Genomic DNA, 17,821 nt, shown 5'->3' with positions numbered 1-17,821 from the left:
TGGAAAGATAAACATGGGCAGCAGGCAAAGGTGTAACTTTTTTACCTGGAACAGGTAGTACAGACAAATCACTAAATTTATCTTGACATGAGTCTTAAGGGTCAACTATTTCAATATGCTAAAATATTATTATTATTATTATTATTCATATATATATATATATATATATATATATATATATATTAATGTAACTTTTTAAATTATGCTGTTTTAATAATGTCTTTATAATATATTTTGTATATTCATATAAATGTTATATGAATATGAATGCATATTTTTTAAATGCTCCACAAAGATAGTTGACCTTTAGCTATATTTGTTAATTGTTTTAAGTCAATTTAATACTGACATGGAACTGTTTAAAAAATAATCTTTAGTCTGACTTGATGAACTCCTCAGTAACAACAGCTGAAATGAACTTTAATCAACAATGTGTTTGTTCAGTCTGAAATCAACAGACAAAGATTTTTTATAGTCTGCTCAAAATGTTAAAAATTAAAAGACAGCATTTTCATTACATGAGCTTTGCACCCAATCATAGTGGTTATTAGGTAATATGAAGTTACTGTAAAGTGCTTTACAGTAGCTTTGTTATATTACCTGAATGAATATTACCTGAACTCATGATATGAGAAACACACAGGACAACGAGTTTACTGGATTAGATTGGATCTGTGGGGGATCCAAATTCATACATTTATTTAGGCCGCAAATTGTTCATGATAATCATATGTGTGTGACAACTGCAATGTAAATAAGGTTAATTTGTGGTGTAATTAGACAGGATGTGAGTCTCCCTTCTATGACAGCACAAACGGGACAGAGGCAATTCATTAAGCAAGTAATAGAGCACATTATTGTGCAAATGTTCTGCATCCGACTAAATCAATCACCACTATAACGGCACATTCTTTCATTAAAGTGAATTACAAAGCTGGAAGAGGGGAAAAGATCGGAGCGTGGAACAGCAGGAAGGCAAACTAAGAAAATATAGAGTTCTTACCTCATTTTGAAGCCTGTGGAGGAAGAACGCTTCTCCTGACTCTCCTACGAGACAGGAGATTGCAACAGGTTGTCACTACTCTGCCTCTAAAACTCTTAACAGATAACTGATTTCTGTTAACTTGAGGAGTTTCAGAGCTGTTACCCTTTCTGAATTATGTCAGCAATATGACTGGACAGTTCCATTCACGGCTCTTACAATGTATCATCACACCATAGGGGAACAAGGGAACGGTTTCACAGCATGCTGAAAGCCTCTATTGATAGTGCAAAGCTCTGCCACTGGTGTGAGTGTTTGTGTTTGAAATGTTTGTACCAGGAATCAGACAGCTACAGCTAATCTCTGTGATGTCATCCCTCATGAGATGGGGACTGGTGGAGGACTGGCCGTAGTGGTATTTGTGTTGCTGAGCGAGTAGTGATGTGTCAGCGGTTCAAAAGGAGAGAAGTTGGACAATCATTATGAAACATGATTGTGACTGAGATCTCAGAGCTTGTGTATTCAGGGTGCATTTTAGAGGTAAACACAACAGTACGATCAATTTAAAACTGCACGTGACTCAAGATTAAGCCTACATTTTGTGGCCTTTATCCAATTCTAAAGCCAAATATGCAAAAAAAATAAAAATAAAAAACATCCATATTGGCAATACTTGGATGTAAACATCAGCATGGATTGCACAGTTAATGTACTACTGAATATGTTTTTCTACTAATTTATGGCATCTAAACCATAGAAAAAAATGTGTGCAAGCTGCTAAATCATGTAGAGAAGGGCTTAGTGAGCAGGAAAGGGCACAATATTTTGACAAACTAAAGTTAATAGGTTGTAAAGATGCATACCTACACTCTAATATATTGTGTGTCCTTCTTAAAGGAATAGCTCACCCCAAAATGACAATTTGCTGAAAATGTGGTTTTCACCCTCAGGCCATGCAAGATGTAGAAGAATTGGTTTTTCATCAGATTTGGGAGTGAATGGGTTCTGTCAGTATTCAAGTCCTAATGGCTAAAAAAACATAACAGTAATCTACAAGTAATCTACAAGCAAAAAGCTGTGTGTGAATATAATAAGCAACTCCATAATTAAAAGGCTTTTAACTTAAACCATTGCTACTGGCTAAAATATGACTCTTTTGTCCAAAATATTGCTTTCTCTAATGAAAAATCTGTCTCATCTTAATCAGGCGAGAAATGTGCACTAATTAAATCTAAACAAGATATAAACAGAGCTCTAAACAAATATGTTGGAGGAAACATATTATGGACTCTTTTCACAAGCCTGTGATGATGCGTTTCAATGGTCATCATCATCATCATCATCATAAATCCTCTAAAGTTTTTTATATTTTGATTTTTTAAAATATGTATGTATATTTATAACACTATACTTTGTATTATATCACCTTTTCATCAAGTTACAAAAAACCTAGTTAATGCTATGCGAGGGTGTTTCTAATGTGGCATCTATGGGAGGGACAGTAAATTTGACATTGTTCTCTCTTTTGACTGCTGAATATCAGTGTAGCTCAATTTTTTTCCTTTGATTGAAAGTCATGAAAACACTATAGTGTAGTTTTTCTTTTGCTATTTGAGCAAATGGGAATGCAAAAAATGTATTTGTACTCTCCCATTCACTGCTCTCGGATTTTACCCAACTATGACGCCTTCTGCTATGAGAAACCTGGAAATGTGAAAAAGGTCCATTGATTATGGACTCGATTTTGGCCAGAAGTGATGGTTTAAAGTAGTGCCTAGTTGATGGCTTTTAACTTCACTTAAGACATTAAATGATTGACTGGAGTCACATCAGTTTAGACTCTGAAACCTCCCGGTTTCACAAACAAGGCTTAAGCCTAATCCCAGACTAAAATGTAAGTCTGAGCTGTTTCAACTGAAAGAAACTTGAACTAACTGATCTTAAAATATGTCAGTGCCTTTGTTTTGACTCAAGATGCACACGCAGAACCTGATTTTACCAAGTACGACATGTTCCTGGATCAACATCTTTGTTGTACCTGGAACAACATTGTGATTAACCAATCAGATTTGAAAAATCAGTTTATAGTTTTTGTGAACTTTAGTCTTACAGTGTTTGGTGCTTGTACATTAGTGTCATTCATCTATTATTTCCTCTGATTTTAGGGATTACTCATGGGTAAGTTTAGGTTTAGGTGTAGGGATGTGGTCAAGATTTTTTTGGATTAAAATGTTGTTCCAGGGTCAACAAAATATGCTTACCCAGGAACACATCTAACTCAGCAAAATCAGGACGTGCAGATGCACACCAGTAATGTTTTTTTCTAATCTCACTACTGCCGAATCCTATCTTAACCTAAGACCTGTCTGTAAAACCAGGTGTACATCAAGGGTAAGTACATTTTCGTCAATTTTTCATTTTTGGGTGACCTATGCCTTTAATAGTCCCATTAGTATACTTAGTGACACCTCTTAGTGTGGATGCATGTAGTTTGTTTACTTACAGCTCCCGCTTTTGTTTACCTTTTAATGCTTTTCATGGCTATTTGCTGGACAGAGAAATTTTAGGGTGCACTGTGAAATTTAATTGATCCACTTCTTCAGTTTGGATTGTCGAATCACATACATGCTGATCCACTATTTTACTAACTATGATGTTGGACGTGGGCTCATATTTATATAAAATTAGCATTTAAATTATGCACATTGCGACTGATATCAGTTTAATATGACATATGTAGACATTTGGTCTAGTTTTAATGCTATTTCTCAAAAATCCTGTGAAAATGTTAAAGAAACCGTTTTAGATGAAGTGTACAATATCCCTCTGTTTCACTGCTTGACATTTCATGTCATGTAGCCATCTACTGTGCAGCATTTTCCATTTGTGCGAGTCCACATTATATCCACTCGGCTGACTCAGGTCACGTGACGTAACACGGTCTATTCTTCTCCGCGCGGTAGCAGGAAGTACAAGCGAGAGGCTCATACAGGGATCAGCCATCGTTTAGCCACGTATTAAGCTTTTATTTTCACATTCGTATGGTTTACCGATATCGGCATCGTATTTATGTGACACCGGTGATTTAAAGCCTGTATTGCTCGTCTCCACCAGATTGTAAATCGTCCTCGTCGGCGGCCAGACAGTTATTGACGTCAGTGCACGTTTATACTATTATTATTTGTGAATCATGTTTTGACTGTCGTCATTCTCGCGCGAGCAGAATATATGAGTAGACAACGTAGAAAGTGTGAATGGTTTCGTATCCTTTGCTCGCTTTGACAGCCGGTTGCTATGCATTGCCTGCATCTGTGTGTACAGCCATGCAGCATAGCATGTAACTGTGCTGAGATGTCACACCGCCTTTTCTAACAAATCTCTGTAGTGCATACAGTAGGTAGGTTGCAGTCCATGCACCCTTCTGGCATAATGTTTGCTTTTTATTTTCAAGTCTTTTTGTAGTGTTACTTTGTTATTTTAACCTTCCACCTGCTTTCTTTGTTCTGCAACACAGTGGTGGGTCAGAATGAACAGAAACCACATGAAAGATGGTGCTTTCTGAGCCTTACTGGGATCATCACATCCCGCTGCCAAAACTGGGACTCTTGCACTCCCGGCTGGTCACTGCCTTTGTTGCCCTGATCTGTTTCATAAACAGCTATGATGGGGACTTTGTCTTTGATGATTCAGAAGCCATCATCAATAATAAGGTATCGCCCTTAATCCTGGTTATTTATTTATTTGTTCAGATTTTTATTTTGAAAGGAATCGTTTTTCTAAAAACCTAAATTCTGACATCATTTACTTGTCCTCATGTGATTTCAAACACATGATTCATACATACAGTACATGTAGCTTTCCATACAACGACAATGGATAGAGACCAAGGAGTGCCTAGGTCACCATTCAGATTCATTGTATGAAAAAAGCAGCTTTGACATTCTGTTTGAGTAAATGATGAAGATAAGGTAAAATGTCTTTTTAACAGTAAAATGGTCAGTTGTGATTACAAGATTCATTTTTTTTTCAAAGTTCTAAACAGATGTGTGACCCTGGACCACAAAACCAGCCTTAAGTAACACGGGTATATTTGTAGCAATAACCAAAAATACACTGTATGGGTCATTTTTTCTTTTATGGCAAAAATCATTAGGATGTTAAGTAAAGATCATGGTCCATGAAGATATTTTGTAAATTCCCAACCATAAATATATCAAAAAATATTTTTTGATTAGTAATATGCATTGCTAAGAACTTCATTTGGACAGCTTTAAAGGTGATTTTCTCAGTATTTTTATTTTTTTTTGTACTATCATAACAAACCATACAGTAAAGGAAAACTTATTTATTCAGCTTTCAGATGATGCATAGATCTCAATTTCAAACAATTGACCCTTATGACTGGTTTTGTGGTCCAGAGTCACATTTGTTGGTGGACAACAGGGGACAGACTTTTTCAGTGGCAAACCCATGTGATTTCTGCATTTCGTAGGATTTGAGTCCTGACACTCCACTGAGTAACATCTGGAAAAATGACTTTTGGGGCAGTAACTTAAGTAGCAACTCCAGTCACAAATCCTACCGGCCGCTGACCGTCCTGACCTTCAGGTACGTTCACCACAAAGACAAAAGGGTTTTTCAATTACTGCTGTGTGGCTGATGATTAACACAAGGTAATAGTCCAACATGCTTATAGTGAATATTGTCAAACCTCTTTGCATGTATTAGATGTGTGGACTTGTAATTTTATTCTCAGTGGGAAATCAAAAGAGGTCCCCCGAGTGCTTCCTCAACGAATGCCACAATAATTGACATTAAAATTGGATGCATATATTGCCTTTTTTCATACTCGTTTTAGAATTGTCTTTGGCATTTGACTGCAACTGTGAGGAATCTATATAGGGGGCATAATTCATGTCCTGCATGCTGCTAATGAGAATGACATCGTTTTGCATCAGTAATGGCCCGTTATCTCAATTCAACCATAAAAGTTACTTTATGATCCTGCGACGTCTGTATGCTGTCGTATCTCTGCTGTTTTATGTCTCGGAAATGTACGAAACTTTCCAAAAGTCAGAAGTTGTAATCATTGCGATTTATGACTTTTACTTATTTTTTCAGGATCAACTACCTCTTGGCCGGTGGACTGCATCCGATCGGCTTTCACGCGCTCAACGTTGCCCTCCACTGTGTTATTTCTGTGTTAATGATCGATGTGTTTGCAATATTAATTGGCGGCCTGGTTCACGATGGAAGAGGGGCGAAACTCAATCTTTCTCCGAAAGCTTCCTTCCTGGCTGCGCTCTTCTTTGCCGCACATCCAGTTCACACGGAAAGCGTAAGTAGAGTGGGAAGACGTGATTCAGCAGGCCGTCTCTGCCTGGTAAACAATCTCCGACTACAATGCTCCATATCACAATGTTCATTGATGTTGCATGAAATATACATTACAAGGCCCGTGGAGAAGAAAGCTTCACGCAGCTGGTGTGCATCACATAGGTGGGCTCTACAGTCAGCCGTGGCTATTAACAGCTACCGAACGCTCGCTCTGGCCTGCCACGGATGCGTCCGAGCAGGGAAGAGTCTGCCGATGCTCCGGTATCTGCTCTTTAATCAGGTTCAGAAAGACCGGCCCTGGACCTGGAGGGGGTGAGGTTCAGAGAGACCACTGACTTGGGCCTACGGGATGAATCAAAGAAGGTGGCCCCAGGACTCCAGCCAGGGCCGACTGCAGTTCTGTAATGAGTGCAGCCTCCTGCCTTCACCGTTAATTTGGCACTGCCAGAAATACAGGCAATTTCACAGACGAAAGGGCGGCGAAGGATGTTTTTATGCTGCCCATTTTTTTGCCTTTAATGTACAAGCAGGATTTAATTTGTTTGGGTGTAAAATGTGTAGCTGCTGTTAAAAACGAATGCCCTTGGGGTGGATTTCACGGTCGTGACCTGCTTGATGATGAATGATGCTTGACGAGACAGTGTCCTTTAGCTCTTCAAAAGTATTTAGCTGGAGTCGATCTTAATAATCTTCTCTGTTGGCTGTCTGTCTTGTAGGTGGCTGGCATTGTTGGCAGAGCAGATTTGTTGTGTGCCCTCTTTTTTCAGCTCTCTTTTCTGGTTTACTGCAAAGCGTTTCAAGGTCAGTTGATAAACTAAAGCAATAGTTATTACGGCACTATGTGAAATTTAGTGGCATAAAATTACAACATAATTTGTCTTAACTTTAACTTGGTCATCAGTTACTACCTTTATAAATCCATATGATTTGCTTCTTCTTTGGAACATATAAGGAGAAATTTAAACAATTTAAAGGAAACAAAAACTGCGGTCCATTAAACTTGTCCACTGTATTACAAATCTTAAGTCTTACAAAAGCTTTGTGTGTGAAACGGACTAATTTAAGCCATTATTTAATGATAATTTTCCGTCCAGTGGACTATTAACGGAGTTTGTGAACAAACACATTTTTGTGAATGGATCCACCAATTCATTGAGAAGATCACACTGATTAGTTTATGAATTATATGGACTTCTGTTAATACTTTTATGGTCGCTTTGTTTGCTGAAGCTTCATTTATCTTGTTTGAAGACATCAAATCTTATCTCACTTGAGATAAATGAAGCTTCATTATTTTATAATTGCATAGATAAGAAAGCATGTCATAGAAGTTTGCAAGTTTGTAATGAGTTGGAACACAAAATAAATAATGACAATGTTATTCTAGGGTAAATTAATCCTTTACAGACACTGCATGTTAGAATCTTGTTGTTGAATGTCTTACTTTGTATCAAGTGTACGGTTTAATCTAGAGACTTTTTGAATTTCTCTCTGTAGGTGGTGATAAAAAGTTCTCTGTGTTGTGGATATTTGGCAGCATTCTTCTTTGTGCTGTAGCCATGCTCTGCAAGGAGCAAGGCATTACGGTTTTGGTGAGTGAAAAGATGTGAACATTTGAGTTGCAGGTCAAATAAAGTAATATGCTATAAGCATATATGTGATCCTGGACCACAAAACCAGTCATAAGTAGCACGGGTATATTTGTAGCAGTAGCCAACAATACATTGTATGGGTCAAAATTATTATTATTTTCTTTTATGCCAAAAATCATTAGGATATTAAGTAAATATCATGTTCCATGAAGATATTTTGTAAATTTCCTATCGTGAATATATCAAAACTTAACTTTTGATTAGTAATATGCATTGCTAAGAACTACATTTGGACAAATGTAAAGCTGATTTTCTCAATATTTCGATTTTTTTTTTATTTATTTTTTTTTTTTCCACCCTCAGATTCTAGATTTTCAAATAGTTGTATCTCGACCAAATATTGTCCTATCTCTCATAATCTCTCATCTACTTTTACAATACAGAGCTTTGGTCATCCATAAAATATCTTGTTCTTTTCTTCTTTGTCTTAAGGGAGTGAATGCTGCTTATGATATTCTCATGGTCTGTAATCTGAATATCTATGAGCTCGCTCACCGGCTGCTGTCCAGGAGAAAATCAGCTGATGTAAGTGACTTATTCACGGGGTGGCATTCTTTAGACCCAAACAATCTTTGGACTGATTTTAGGGCTGCACGATTATGACAAAAATCATAATTGTCGATTATTGTAATTGCGATTATTTACGATTATCACAGTTTACATTGAATGATGTTTTGAATAGCTTTGAAGCAAAGCTAGTTTTTTCATTGTTTTTATTACATTTTTATATATAGTTTCTTCTTTCAATATAAAAAATAAAATTTAAAATAAAAATTAAAACAACCTTAAGATAACCTGTAGGAAAAACACACATTCTCATACACACATAGAAATTTGATTAATTGTGCAGCCCTAACTGATTTGTATTTTCTTTTTTCCACCCAGATTGGTGGGTCGGTGAGGAGCGGTTTGCTTATGAGGTTGGCGCTTCTCTTTCTTGGTGGTTCCTTTCTTTTGTACGCGAGATGGAGAATCATGGGAACCGGGCCTCCATCTTTCACTGAGGTGGATAACCCAGCATCCTTTGCTGAAAACGTCATCTTGAGGGTAAGCAGTCCTTTTTTTTAATGAATGATTTTGTAGTTAGTATTTATTTAGAAGCAAAAAATACTGCTAAAATACCTCTACTTAAAATGTACTTGTGTATCAATTGTATTTAGAATCAAAATGTAAATAATAATAATATTTGTTTTGGTATCAAAATTCGTATCTAAAACTGCAATTTCAATGGTGGTGATAACTAAAAATATGGTGTTCTGTTGACCCTAGTCAAAACCGAAATAAACTGTATACTTTCATATAATTGTAGTAGTCATTTTTACCCTAGACAGACTGTGCCATATTTTTCACATCATCATCCGAATCATGTTTTTCTTTGCTTGCTTTCTCTCTTCTCAGATTGTGAACTATAATTACTACTACTCCTTGAATGCCTGGTTGCTGCTATGTCCCTGGTGGCTGTGTTTTGATTGGTCAATGGGCTGTGTGCCTCTGATTAAATCAGCCACTGACTGGAGGATTGTCTGGCCTCTTTTGCTGTGGTGCTGTCTGATGGGCTTGGTATACCAAGCTCTGTGCTCACAGGACAGCAATAAAAGAAGGTAAGATCAGCAAAACAAAACATGCTTTGTCCAGACATATGGAAACTGTTTTCCATTTTATTACAACTACTAATATCTTCCTTCAGAAATCATTCTAATATGCTAAATTGGTGCTCAAGAAACCCTTTTACCACTATGCATGTTTTGTAAAAAAAAAAAAAAAAATGATACAGCTTTTGGTTAGTCATTTGTAAATAGAAACATCAAAAGACCTAGAAATCTAAACATTCACAGTGTTGAAGACTTTACTGTCACTTTTGATCAATTTAATGTGTCCTTTCTAAATTAAAGTATGCATTTCTTATGAAATGTGTATGGTAGTGTATATAATGCTCTCTGTGTTTTTAGGACTCTGACGTTTGGCCTGGTTCTGCTAGTGATTCCATTCCTGCCAGCCAGTAATCTGTTCTTCAGGGTGGGGTTTGTGATAGCCGAGCGGGTGCTGTACCTCTCCTCAGCGGGCTACTGCCTCATTCTGGCCTACGCTGTAGGCTACTGTAGCTGCCACTGGAAGAAACACAAGGTATGTGGCCTGTTCTACACCAATTTCCCACTTATCACCTCCTAATATTCACCATCAGACCATAATTCACTGTAACTAATGTTCCGTTGAGTTTGTGTTCACGTTTCGTGTCTGTGGGATGACCGCAGAGGCTGCTGAGAGCGGCCACGTTGACGCTGCTGTGTGTGAACGTGGCTCGCTCTGCACAGCGCAGTCAACAGTGGAGGTCTGAACAGAGTCTCTTCACCAGCGCCCTGTCTGTCTGCCCGCTCAACGCCAAGGTGAGACCGCACACCTTCCAACCACCTCGTGCTGCAATTTAACTCCACTCCATTGGTGAAATCCATTTTCGTAACTTCAGCTCACCCATCAACACAAAATGCCTTGAGCACGCTCTTAACATCAGGTTTCTCCAGAGGAACTGAACCTTTAATAAGTGTACTGTGAGCCGGTTTGGATTTGAAGCATCAGCTAAATCACTCAATAACAAAAAATAACAGAAAAGCAAATAAAATATTTGTTCTCAATTGTACTCAGTCCAGTTTTGCACACCAGTGACTTCATTAGCTTGATGAGTTCTCTAACTATCTCCTTCCTTGCACAGGTGCATTATAACGTTGGCAAAAACCTTGCTGACAAAGGCAACCAGAGTGCTGCCGTCAAGTACTACAGGGAGGCAGTGAGGTGAAAAAAAAAATATATATAAAAAAAAATCATGATTCTGTCATATTTCATTTGGCAAAACCCACAGCATTTTAAACAGTGTGATTATGTAAACTATAAGGTATTGTTCACTTTTTTTTGTCCACTTTTAGACTTTTTTTCGTATGTTTGTTGTTACAGATTACACCCCAAGTATGTTCATGCCATGAACAATCTTGGCAATATATTAAAGGAAAGAAATGAGTTAAAGGAAGCCGAAGAGCTCCTGTCAGCTGCGGTTCATATCCAGTAAGTGAAAGATTTTTAGTTCAAAAATATTGTGTGTAGTTGTGTAACCTCTTGTAAGTCACTCTGCTGTTTCTTCGATTGGTTCAGGCCTGATTTTGCTGCAGCTTGGATGAATTTGGGTATTGTGCAGAACAGTCTGAAAAAGTTTGACGAGGCTGAACAGAGCTATTGGAATGCAATTCGATTCAGGAAAAAATACCCAGACTGTTATTACAACTTGGGACGTCTGGTAAGCGACGTGTTTTGCATAAAGCATTCAGTACATTTTTATAAAGTGTGTTTTCCTACTTTATAACATTTCCCCATATTCTAAACATCAATTTCAGTAATATTACAGCATGGATTTTTAATATGTCTAGGGTGGTTTTGATGTTGGGCAATTATGTTCACCCTTCCTGTGTGAGTACAAACCAATATGGTGCAATTTATTATTAATTATGGCAAGAAATTGGCTATTCCGTTCAAAATATTGCCCATTATGATGTGTAATGACATGCTATTTTTGTGTTAATGAATGTTTGATTTCTTTACTCATCTACTTCAAAGCATTTTTACCAAGGATGTGCCATAGTGATTAATGCACATTCTTCTGACGTGTTTAGCCTCGTTATTAATGCAAGAAAATGCAATGCAAGTTTAAATCTGCACAAAAATAATAAAATAATGAAAAAAATGTAAAGGCAAGCGCCTTTTTTGGTTGTTTTAAGTATTTTTATCCCTGACCCACATTGGCCCATTGCTTATTATTTGTACTTGTTTGTTTTATCTCCAGTATGCAGACCTGAACCGCAGCATTGACGCGCTGAACGCCTGGAGGAATGCCACCATGCTGAAGCCTGACCATAGCCTGGCGTGGAACAACATGGTGATATTGTTGGACAACACTGGTAAGGTGTAGATGGAAAGTGATTTATTAAGTAGGACTGGGAAAATAAATCGAGAAATGATTCTACATCAGTTCTGAAGTTTTCCGCATACATCCCGAATCAATTCTGAACTTAGTTTTAACAGATGACACTGCGTGCTTTAGAAACAGCCATACTCTGCTTGCTTTCAATTCCTCACACACACTTGAACCTAAAATAATGTCATAAACTTCAAAAAGGTTGAAGCGAATTACAAGGGTGTTCAAAGTGTGCTGTGTTTACATTAATCTTGCGTCATAAAAGCATTCTGAGCCGAGGTGCAATTACATGACTCATTTTAAGCATTAGTCGACTATTAGCCGCATGTTTATTAATTAACCATATAAATCATAATAATGAGCCTTTAATTGGCTATATAGCTTAATAAGCGCTTAAGCACAAGCAAAAAAAGCTTGCCACAGTGCACCGGCAGATATAATAATTATGAAAGTGTCAGAGAAAAACAGCAAGTAGACTGCATTCACATTTTAATAATTTATTGATAAACTAGTGCTTTCTTCGTTTTTGCCTCAATAGATTAAGTTGCTGGCACCGACTCGTCATCTCCGCGGTAGTGATGCGGCTGTATGCATGTTTCATACCGATTACATAATCTGATAATATTTCTTTGCTATTTGAATTGGTTCATTTAAAAGTAGACATTTCACTCTCTATAGATATGTTTTTCATGTCTGTAAGGCAAGTATACATGGAGTTTCGAAGTTATGCGCTCAAGTTCACAGAGACAGCAGAAAGCGCATCCTGTTTGCTTTAATTATTTTACCAAAATGCAATGTTTCGTTGTTATTCTCAGTGCACACAAAAAACATTGTGTTTTTACAGATTCGAAAGAAGTATTACTTTTATCTGTATGACCAAAAATGACAGAGTATTTTAAGAGTTTTTCTTTTTTGTTTTGTTTTTCTGCAACTAAGTGACTAATTTTGGTCAACCAAGCCTCTTCTCGTCGACTAATGGTTACGACTATTAATGGGGCAGCCCTGTGGCTGATATGCTTCTCTTATTAGATGACACCTGAAATACTTGATTCTGATTGGCTAGCTGCTGCATACCATAGTCAGTTATTTAAACTATATAATTAGCCATTGTCTTAGGCACCCTAGGACAATGCATAATAAGCACAATAATGTACAGTTAGCTTTACATCACCCTGTCGGGGTTTCGTTTGCTGACTGTACGTTATCTTTTGCATGTATCATAGTTTAGCAATGCAGTATAGATCTGTATTGTTAATGTTCAGACAGGGGCAGTCATGTATGTTTAAACTGAGTGAGTGTTCTCATTAAACGTGACCTTGACCCTGCCCTTGGGGGTAAACAGATGATCTTGGCCTCCTCCCAAATCCTCCCGCCTTGTCGTTTTCATCTGGTGTCCCAAGTATAGCCGCGGCTCATAGCTGTGTGTGAGATAGAGGGAGAGAGAGAGGTGTGAACTTCCATTCTGCAGATGCTGAGCGTCAGGTGCACGCTGCCACATGGGGCCATGCTGCATAATTAGTTCACCCTTTACAACAATTAACTCCTGCACCCCATCTTCACCCCCTTATCTCATCACAGACCCTACAGGGGCAGATAACTTATCTTTTTGTTAGAATTATCAAATAACCTTTTTATGTTTTTATTTTCAATAGAGTTGGGAAAGTGTAACAGATTTACAATAATTTTAATCAAAAGTGGAATTCAGAACATTAAATGTTTAACTAAAACTGTAAAAATCTAGTTTTAAAAAAATCAAGTCATTTTAATAGTAATAAACATCAGCAACCTACATATATTTTACAAAACCATTTTAATATATAAAAAAATGTTAGACTTTTGTGAATACTTTTGAGCGATTTAAATGAATCAGAAAAATTAATGGCCAATTAAGAAAGAAGAATTAAAATCATCTTTCTTTTCAAATCACTGGCAAACTAATTGCACTTCACAATTTTTATTCTCACCCAGCCCTACAAAAAAAAAAAAAAAAAAAAAAAGATTATTTTTTAAAAACTTTTTAACATATATTTAGGTCAGTAAACCATATTTTTACACATCTGTTTGTAGCTTGTTTTTTATTATTATTATGAGAAAACCATTTTCTCAAAAGTTTCCATTCTGACGAGATGTTACAGGATTAATAGAGGATGTCCTTTCCAAGGAATGCCGGCATAAGAACCCAACATGATTAGACCGGAAGAGCAAGAATCAGCAATGCTTGAAATTTATGTATTAAAAGCCTTGTGTGTTGTTTTAAAGCCACTCTTCCCTGCCGTGTGGAGAATGGCGCGATTCCCTGACAGAAGCCGTTTATTCAAACGCGTCTCCCAGGCAGGTTGGCCCTCCCTGGAGAGTCTTGGCACGGTCCATTTTCTTTGCCAAAAAAAAAAATCCCTGGCATGAGTATCTTCTCCCACTGCATTTTCCAGCCTCCCTTGATCCCAAAACCCCTCCCAAAAATAAGTAAATGATTGCAAACAGGAAATTGGAGATGCACTACTGCTATTGTTTCCCTATATTAAACTGAAAACGCATCAAGAAGGTGTGCAAACATAAAACATGAGTCATGTTTAGGTTTCAACGGTGAGGAAGAATCCTCAGCAGCTCATGAATTTGTTAAGGGTCAGCCGGTGAGAGAAGATCTATCTGAGTCTGTGGTCAGAGGGAGTTTTGACATCCAGATCAATAAGTCAGTAGCCCTTGTGTTGCCCTCTAATTAGGAAACTAAAAGAATCAGCCATGTGTGGAGTTGAAAAACTCTCTTCTGGAGGCTGCTGACACACCAGAGCAATCCGCTCTGCACAGTCAACAGAAATTATGGAATGACAACTATACGGTTGTTATTTTGGGACATTTAGAGCTATTTATAAAAATGTAAACAATTTGCTCCTTCACAATTCTTTGTAGATTGTTTTTGGTTTTTAGCTGGCCAGTTTTAATGATGGTTATGGTTTGGCACAAAACAAACACGCTTCTGTGAAAGAGACATAGCTGTAGGAGTCTGCCACTGAATACTAGTTAAAAGTTCTTTTTACAGTTGCTCTATGCAGCTAATAAAGTGTTCTGTGTGATTTTAGCACATTGCTGGTGTTCTCATTGGTTGCTTGGTGTGATTGCTAGGTGGTTACTTCTTGCAGGCTCAAGTCAAAAGAGTCCACCCCCAAGCCACTATGATATTCTTGTCCCTAGATATTATTGGGTTCCTCCTTCAGTGTAATAGACTATGCATGAACGCTTACTTATTGGTCACTACAATTTCTGGTGCAGTGCAGTGTATGGAAACACAAAAAAATGAAGCTTGAGAAAGTTCCCCACTACCCACCTTATTTTTCAACGCAAAAGTAAGCTGTTTTCTGTGAATGTGCAAGACTTTCTGATTCATTAGCCGCTGTAGGGAAATAGCGAGAAGAATAATAATGCAGTAAACGATAAATCTGTTTGTGCTACAAACCACTGTTTAAATGTAAGATTATATATTAAATAATATGGTAAGAGACACCAGTTCGCAATATCAAGCAGCAAAAACTAGCTGTTTTGTACAGCTACAAATAGCTGGAAGCAAATGACACAGGAAGCCTCGCACAGGTGGATAGGAAAAAGCATATTGTCACGAAAGTTAGCGGAAGCTTGAGATTATGGTTTATAAAGTTTTAAATGTGGATGTTCTTCTTACACCAGTGTTATTTTTGACAGCAGATTTTGATTTAGTCTTAGTCTTTTGACTATTTAGTTGTAGTCATATTTTAGTCATATGAATTGTTTGTTTTAGTCTACTAAGGCTACTTAGTAGGTGACAACTTAGGCTACTAAAGTACTAAAGTCTTTTGTTGCTGGATTAACATCAATGCCACAGTCAATAGCAACTAAATTAGGCTTCTGTCCCTTTAAAACCGGATACACAGATGCAATCACTGATTTATAATAGAGAACTATAGACCAGTGCATGCAATGTACACGTCCGATGTTCTCCCAACTGTTTACGTTCACATAAGTCGTAACCGATGAAGTCGTTTACGTGAATACTTGTCAAAATGGAGAATTCGGCATAATTTTGTGTGCGTTTCTGTTTTTGTCTGTTGAAAAATGTTGTTGACAAATTCTGATGAAAATTACCCGTCAATGAATTTAAAACTATCTTACACAAATTCATCAGTTCACTTCAGAAGGCCTTTATTAGTACTTTTTATTATTGATGGATGCACTTTATTGGACTATAAAAAATCTCAACAGCCATTATAAGAGCCAGGACATTTTTCAATAAAATGTTGATTGTATTTGTCTAAAAGAAGAAAGTCATATACATCTAGGATAGCTTGATGTTGAGTAAATCATGGGGTAATTTTAATTTTTGGGTGAACTATATCTTTAATGGTAAAAATATAATATAATATGGTCTAACTGACTGTGTTCGACAGTTACTATAAATTTGACAATAAAGAGTTTGCCATGGGAAGCTTGGAAGCTTGCACTACTAATATACTAAGATTTCAATAGAAAAATATAGGCAGTAAACATGCATTGAGCCCATTTTTTTTTTTTTTTTTTAAAAGCTAAAAAATGTTTAAAAGTTAAAGCCTAAGAGTTTGAGTTATCATTTATAACTTAATGAGCAACAGTAATACTTTGTGTCTTAGCAAGGAAACAGTTCATGTTGAATTAAATATTTTGTCTTTTCATTACAGGCAATCTGGCTCAAGCCGAGCTGATTGGAAAGGAAGCATTAAAGATATTGCCAAAAGATCACACCATCATGTTCTCCCTCGCCAATGTCCTTGGAAAACAGGAAAAGTACAAGGTTAACACAAACTTTTTTCCATGTAGTGCTGTTTTGTCTGTGAAAATGTTACTCAAACTATTTCTTTGATACAGAAGGAACTTTATAATAACCAATGTTCCTTTTTCTCTCAGGAGTCGGAAGGATTCTTTCTTAACGCTCTGAAGATCAACCCAAACATTGCCAGTTGCCATGGTAATCTTGGTAAGTCTCCCAGAATCCCGCTGGCACTTCAGTATTGTCACACAAAACAGTTGTGCAAGTTTTGACTCCTGCGATGTTACACGATACAGGCATAAATCGGTGCGACTGAATCTATAAACAAAGCGAAGTGGCTGTGATTCTTCTCCCATTCACTGGGGACCAATGGCGAGTTACGGTACAGTCGCTTGATTTAAGTGACAGGTCTTTTTTCTCTGCTCTTGCAGCTGTTCTTTATCACCGTTGGGGAAAACTAGACTTAGCAAAGCGCCACTATGAACTGTCTCTTCGACTGGATCCAAGCGCTCCGGGGACCAAGGAAAACTACAACATGCTAAAACGCAAACTCGAACAGCGGCAAAGGACTGTTGGATAACATCGTTTTTGATAACTGCATGCCACACAAGTCTTTGTACGGTCTCTACATAAGTAAATAAATTAATTCATCTTATTATTTTCCACTTTTGTCTTCTATGAATACGTACAGATGCTGTAGATGTACACAGAGCTTCGATTCTGGCCACGTAATAGTCTTTTAAGGTCAAGATTGTGGTTTCTTAACCGGCTCAAATGAGTTTGTCACGTGTAACTGTAGTCTCAAGACATATGGAACATATCCACTATCTTGACTTTCATCTTTGACCTCATGTTATGTCAGCTGGGCCTCTATTTATTAGTCTGTTACACTTTGTAATTGCAAAGTATGTTACTCTTGGCTATGCACCAAGTACGTACCCCACTGTGGACATCGCAACAAATTGCACTTTAAAATGTCGAGTTATCTCGAGTCACATGCACCGTAGGCCAATGGTTTTTGTTAGCGTGTTTGTTTACATGCCTATATCTAACATACGTGTCTCAAGGACCAGACCGTGGCCTTTCTTTCTTCCGAGTCCTCTGTAGTTAATGTCGGAAAG

At 37.3% G+C, this 17,821-nt stretch overlaps 2 protein-coding genes across 8 annotated transcripts in view; one reads left to right on the top strand and one right to left on the bottom strand.

Annotated features, from left to right (window-relative positions):
- The window catches only part of si:ch211-168k14.2 (phospholipase D1), a 32,191-nt gene extending 30,881 nt beyond the window's left edge, over positions 1–1,310 (bottom strand). For 2 of the 5 annotated variants that reach the window (XM_051118495.1, XM_051118496.1), the window contains exon 1: positions 1,004–1,307. The gene's annotated coding sequence lies outside the window, so the exon portion shown is untranslated. Of the gene's footprint in view, positions 1–1,003 lie in introns of all 5 variants that reach the window. The other 3 variants (XR_007828372.1, XM_051118499.1, XM_051118498.1) reach the window with 3 other exon arrangements.
- On the top strand, positions 32–17,355 carry tmtc4 (transmembrane O-mannosyltransferase targeting cadherins 4). 3 transcript variants are annotated; one of them, XM_051118502.1, is made up of 18 exons: positions 32–54; positions 4,497–4,692; positions 5,475–5,590; positions 6,104–6,320; positions 7,036–7,120; positions 7,817–7,911; positions 8,404–8,496; positions 8,857–9,018; positions 9,370–9,572; positions 9,921–10,095; positions 10,224–10,355; positions 10,679–10,758; positions 10,918–11,025; positions 11,113–11,254; positions 11,798–11,912; positions 16,612–16,724; positions 16,838–16,907; positions 17,132–17,355. In XM_051118502.1, the coding sequence occupies exons 2-18, from the start codon at positions 4,531–4,533 to the stop codon at positions 17,278–17,280; spliced, it is 2,217 nt and encodes a 738-aa protein (XP_050974459.1). In that variant the 5' UTR covers positions 32–54; positions 4,497–4,530; the 3' UTR covers positions 17,281–17,355. The 3 variants fall into 3 exon arrangements, with proteins under 3 accessions (XP_050974459.1, XP_050974458.1, XP_050974457.1); XM_051118501.1 differs by lacking the exon at positions 32–54 and adding an exon at positions 3,929–4,136; XM_051118500.1 differs by lacking the exon at positions 32–54 and adding an exon at positions 3,929–4,379.
- The last annotated feature ends 466 nt before the right edge of the window (positions 17,356–17,821 follow it).

Source organism: Labeo rohita, chromosome 9, assembly GCF_022985175.1.
Source record: "Labeo rohita strain BAU-BD-2019 chromosome 9, IGBB_LRoh.1.0, whole genome shotgun sequence".
NCBI classification, from domain to species: Eukaryota; Metazoa; Chordata; class Actinopteri; order Cypriniformes; family Cyprinidae; genus Labeo; species Labeo rohita.
The sequence above is the reverse complement of the archived record's forward strand: the minus strand, read 5'-3'. Positions and strand labels throughout refer to the sequence as shown.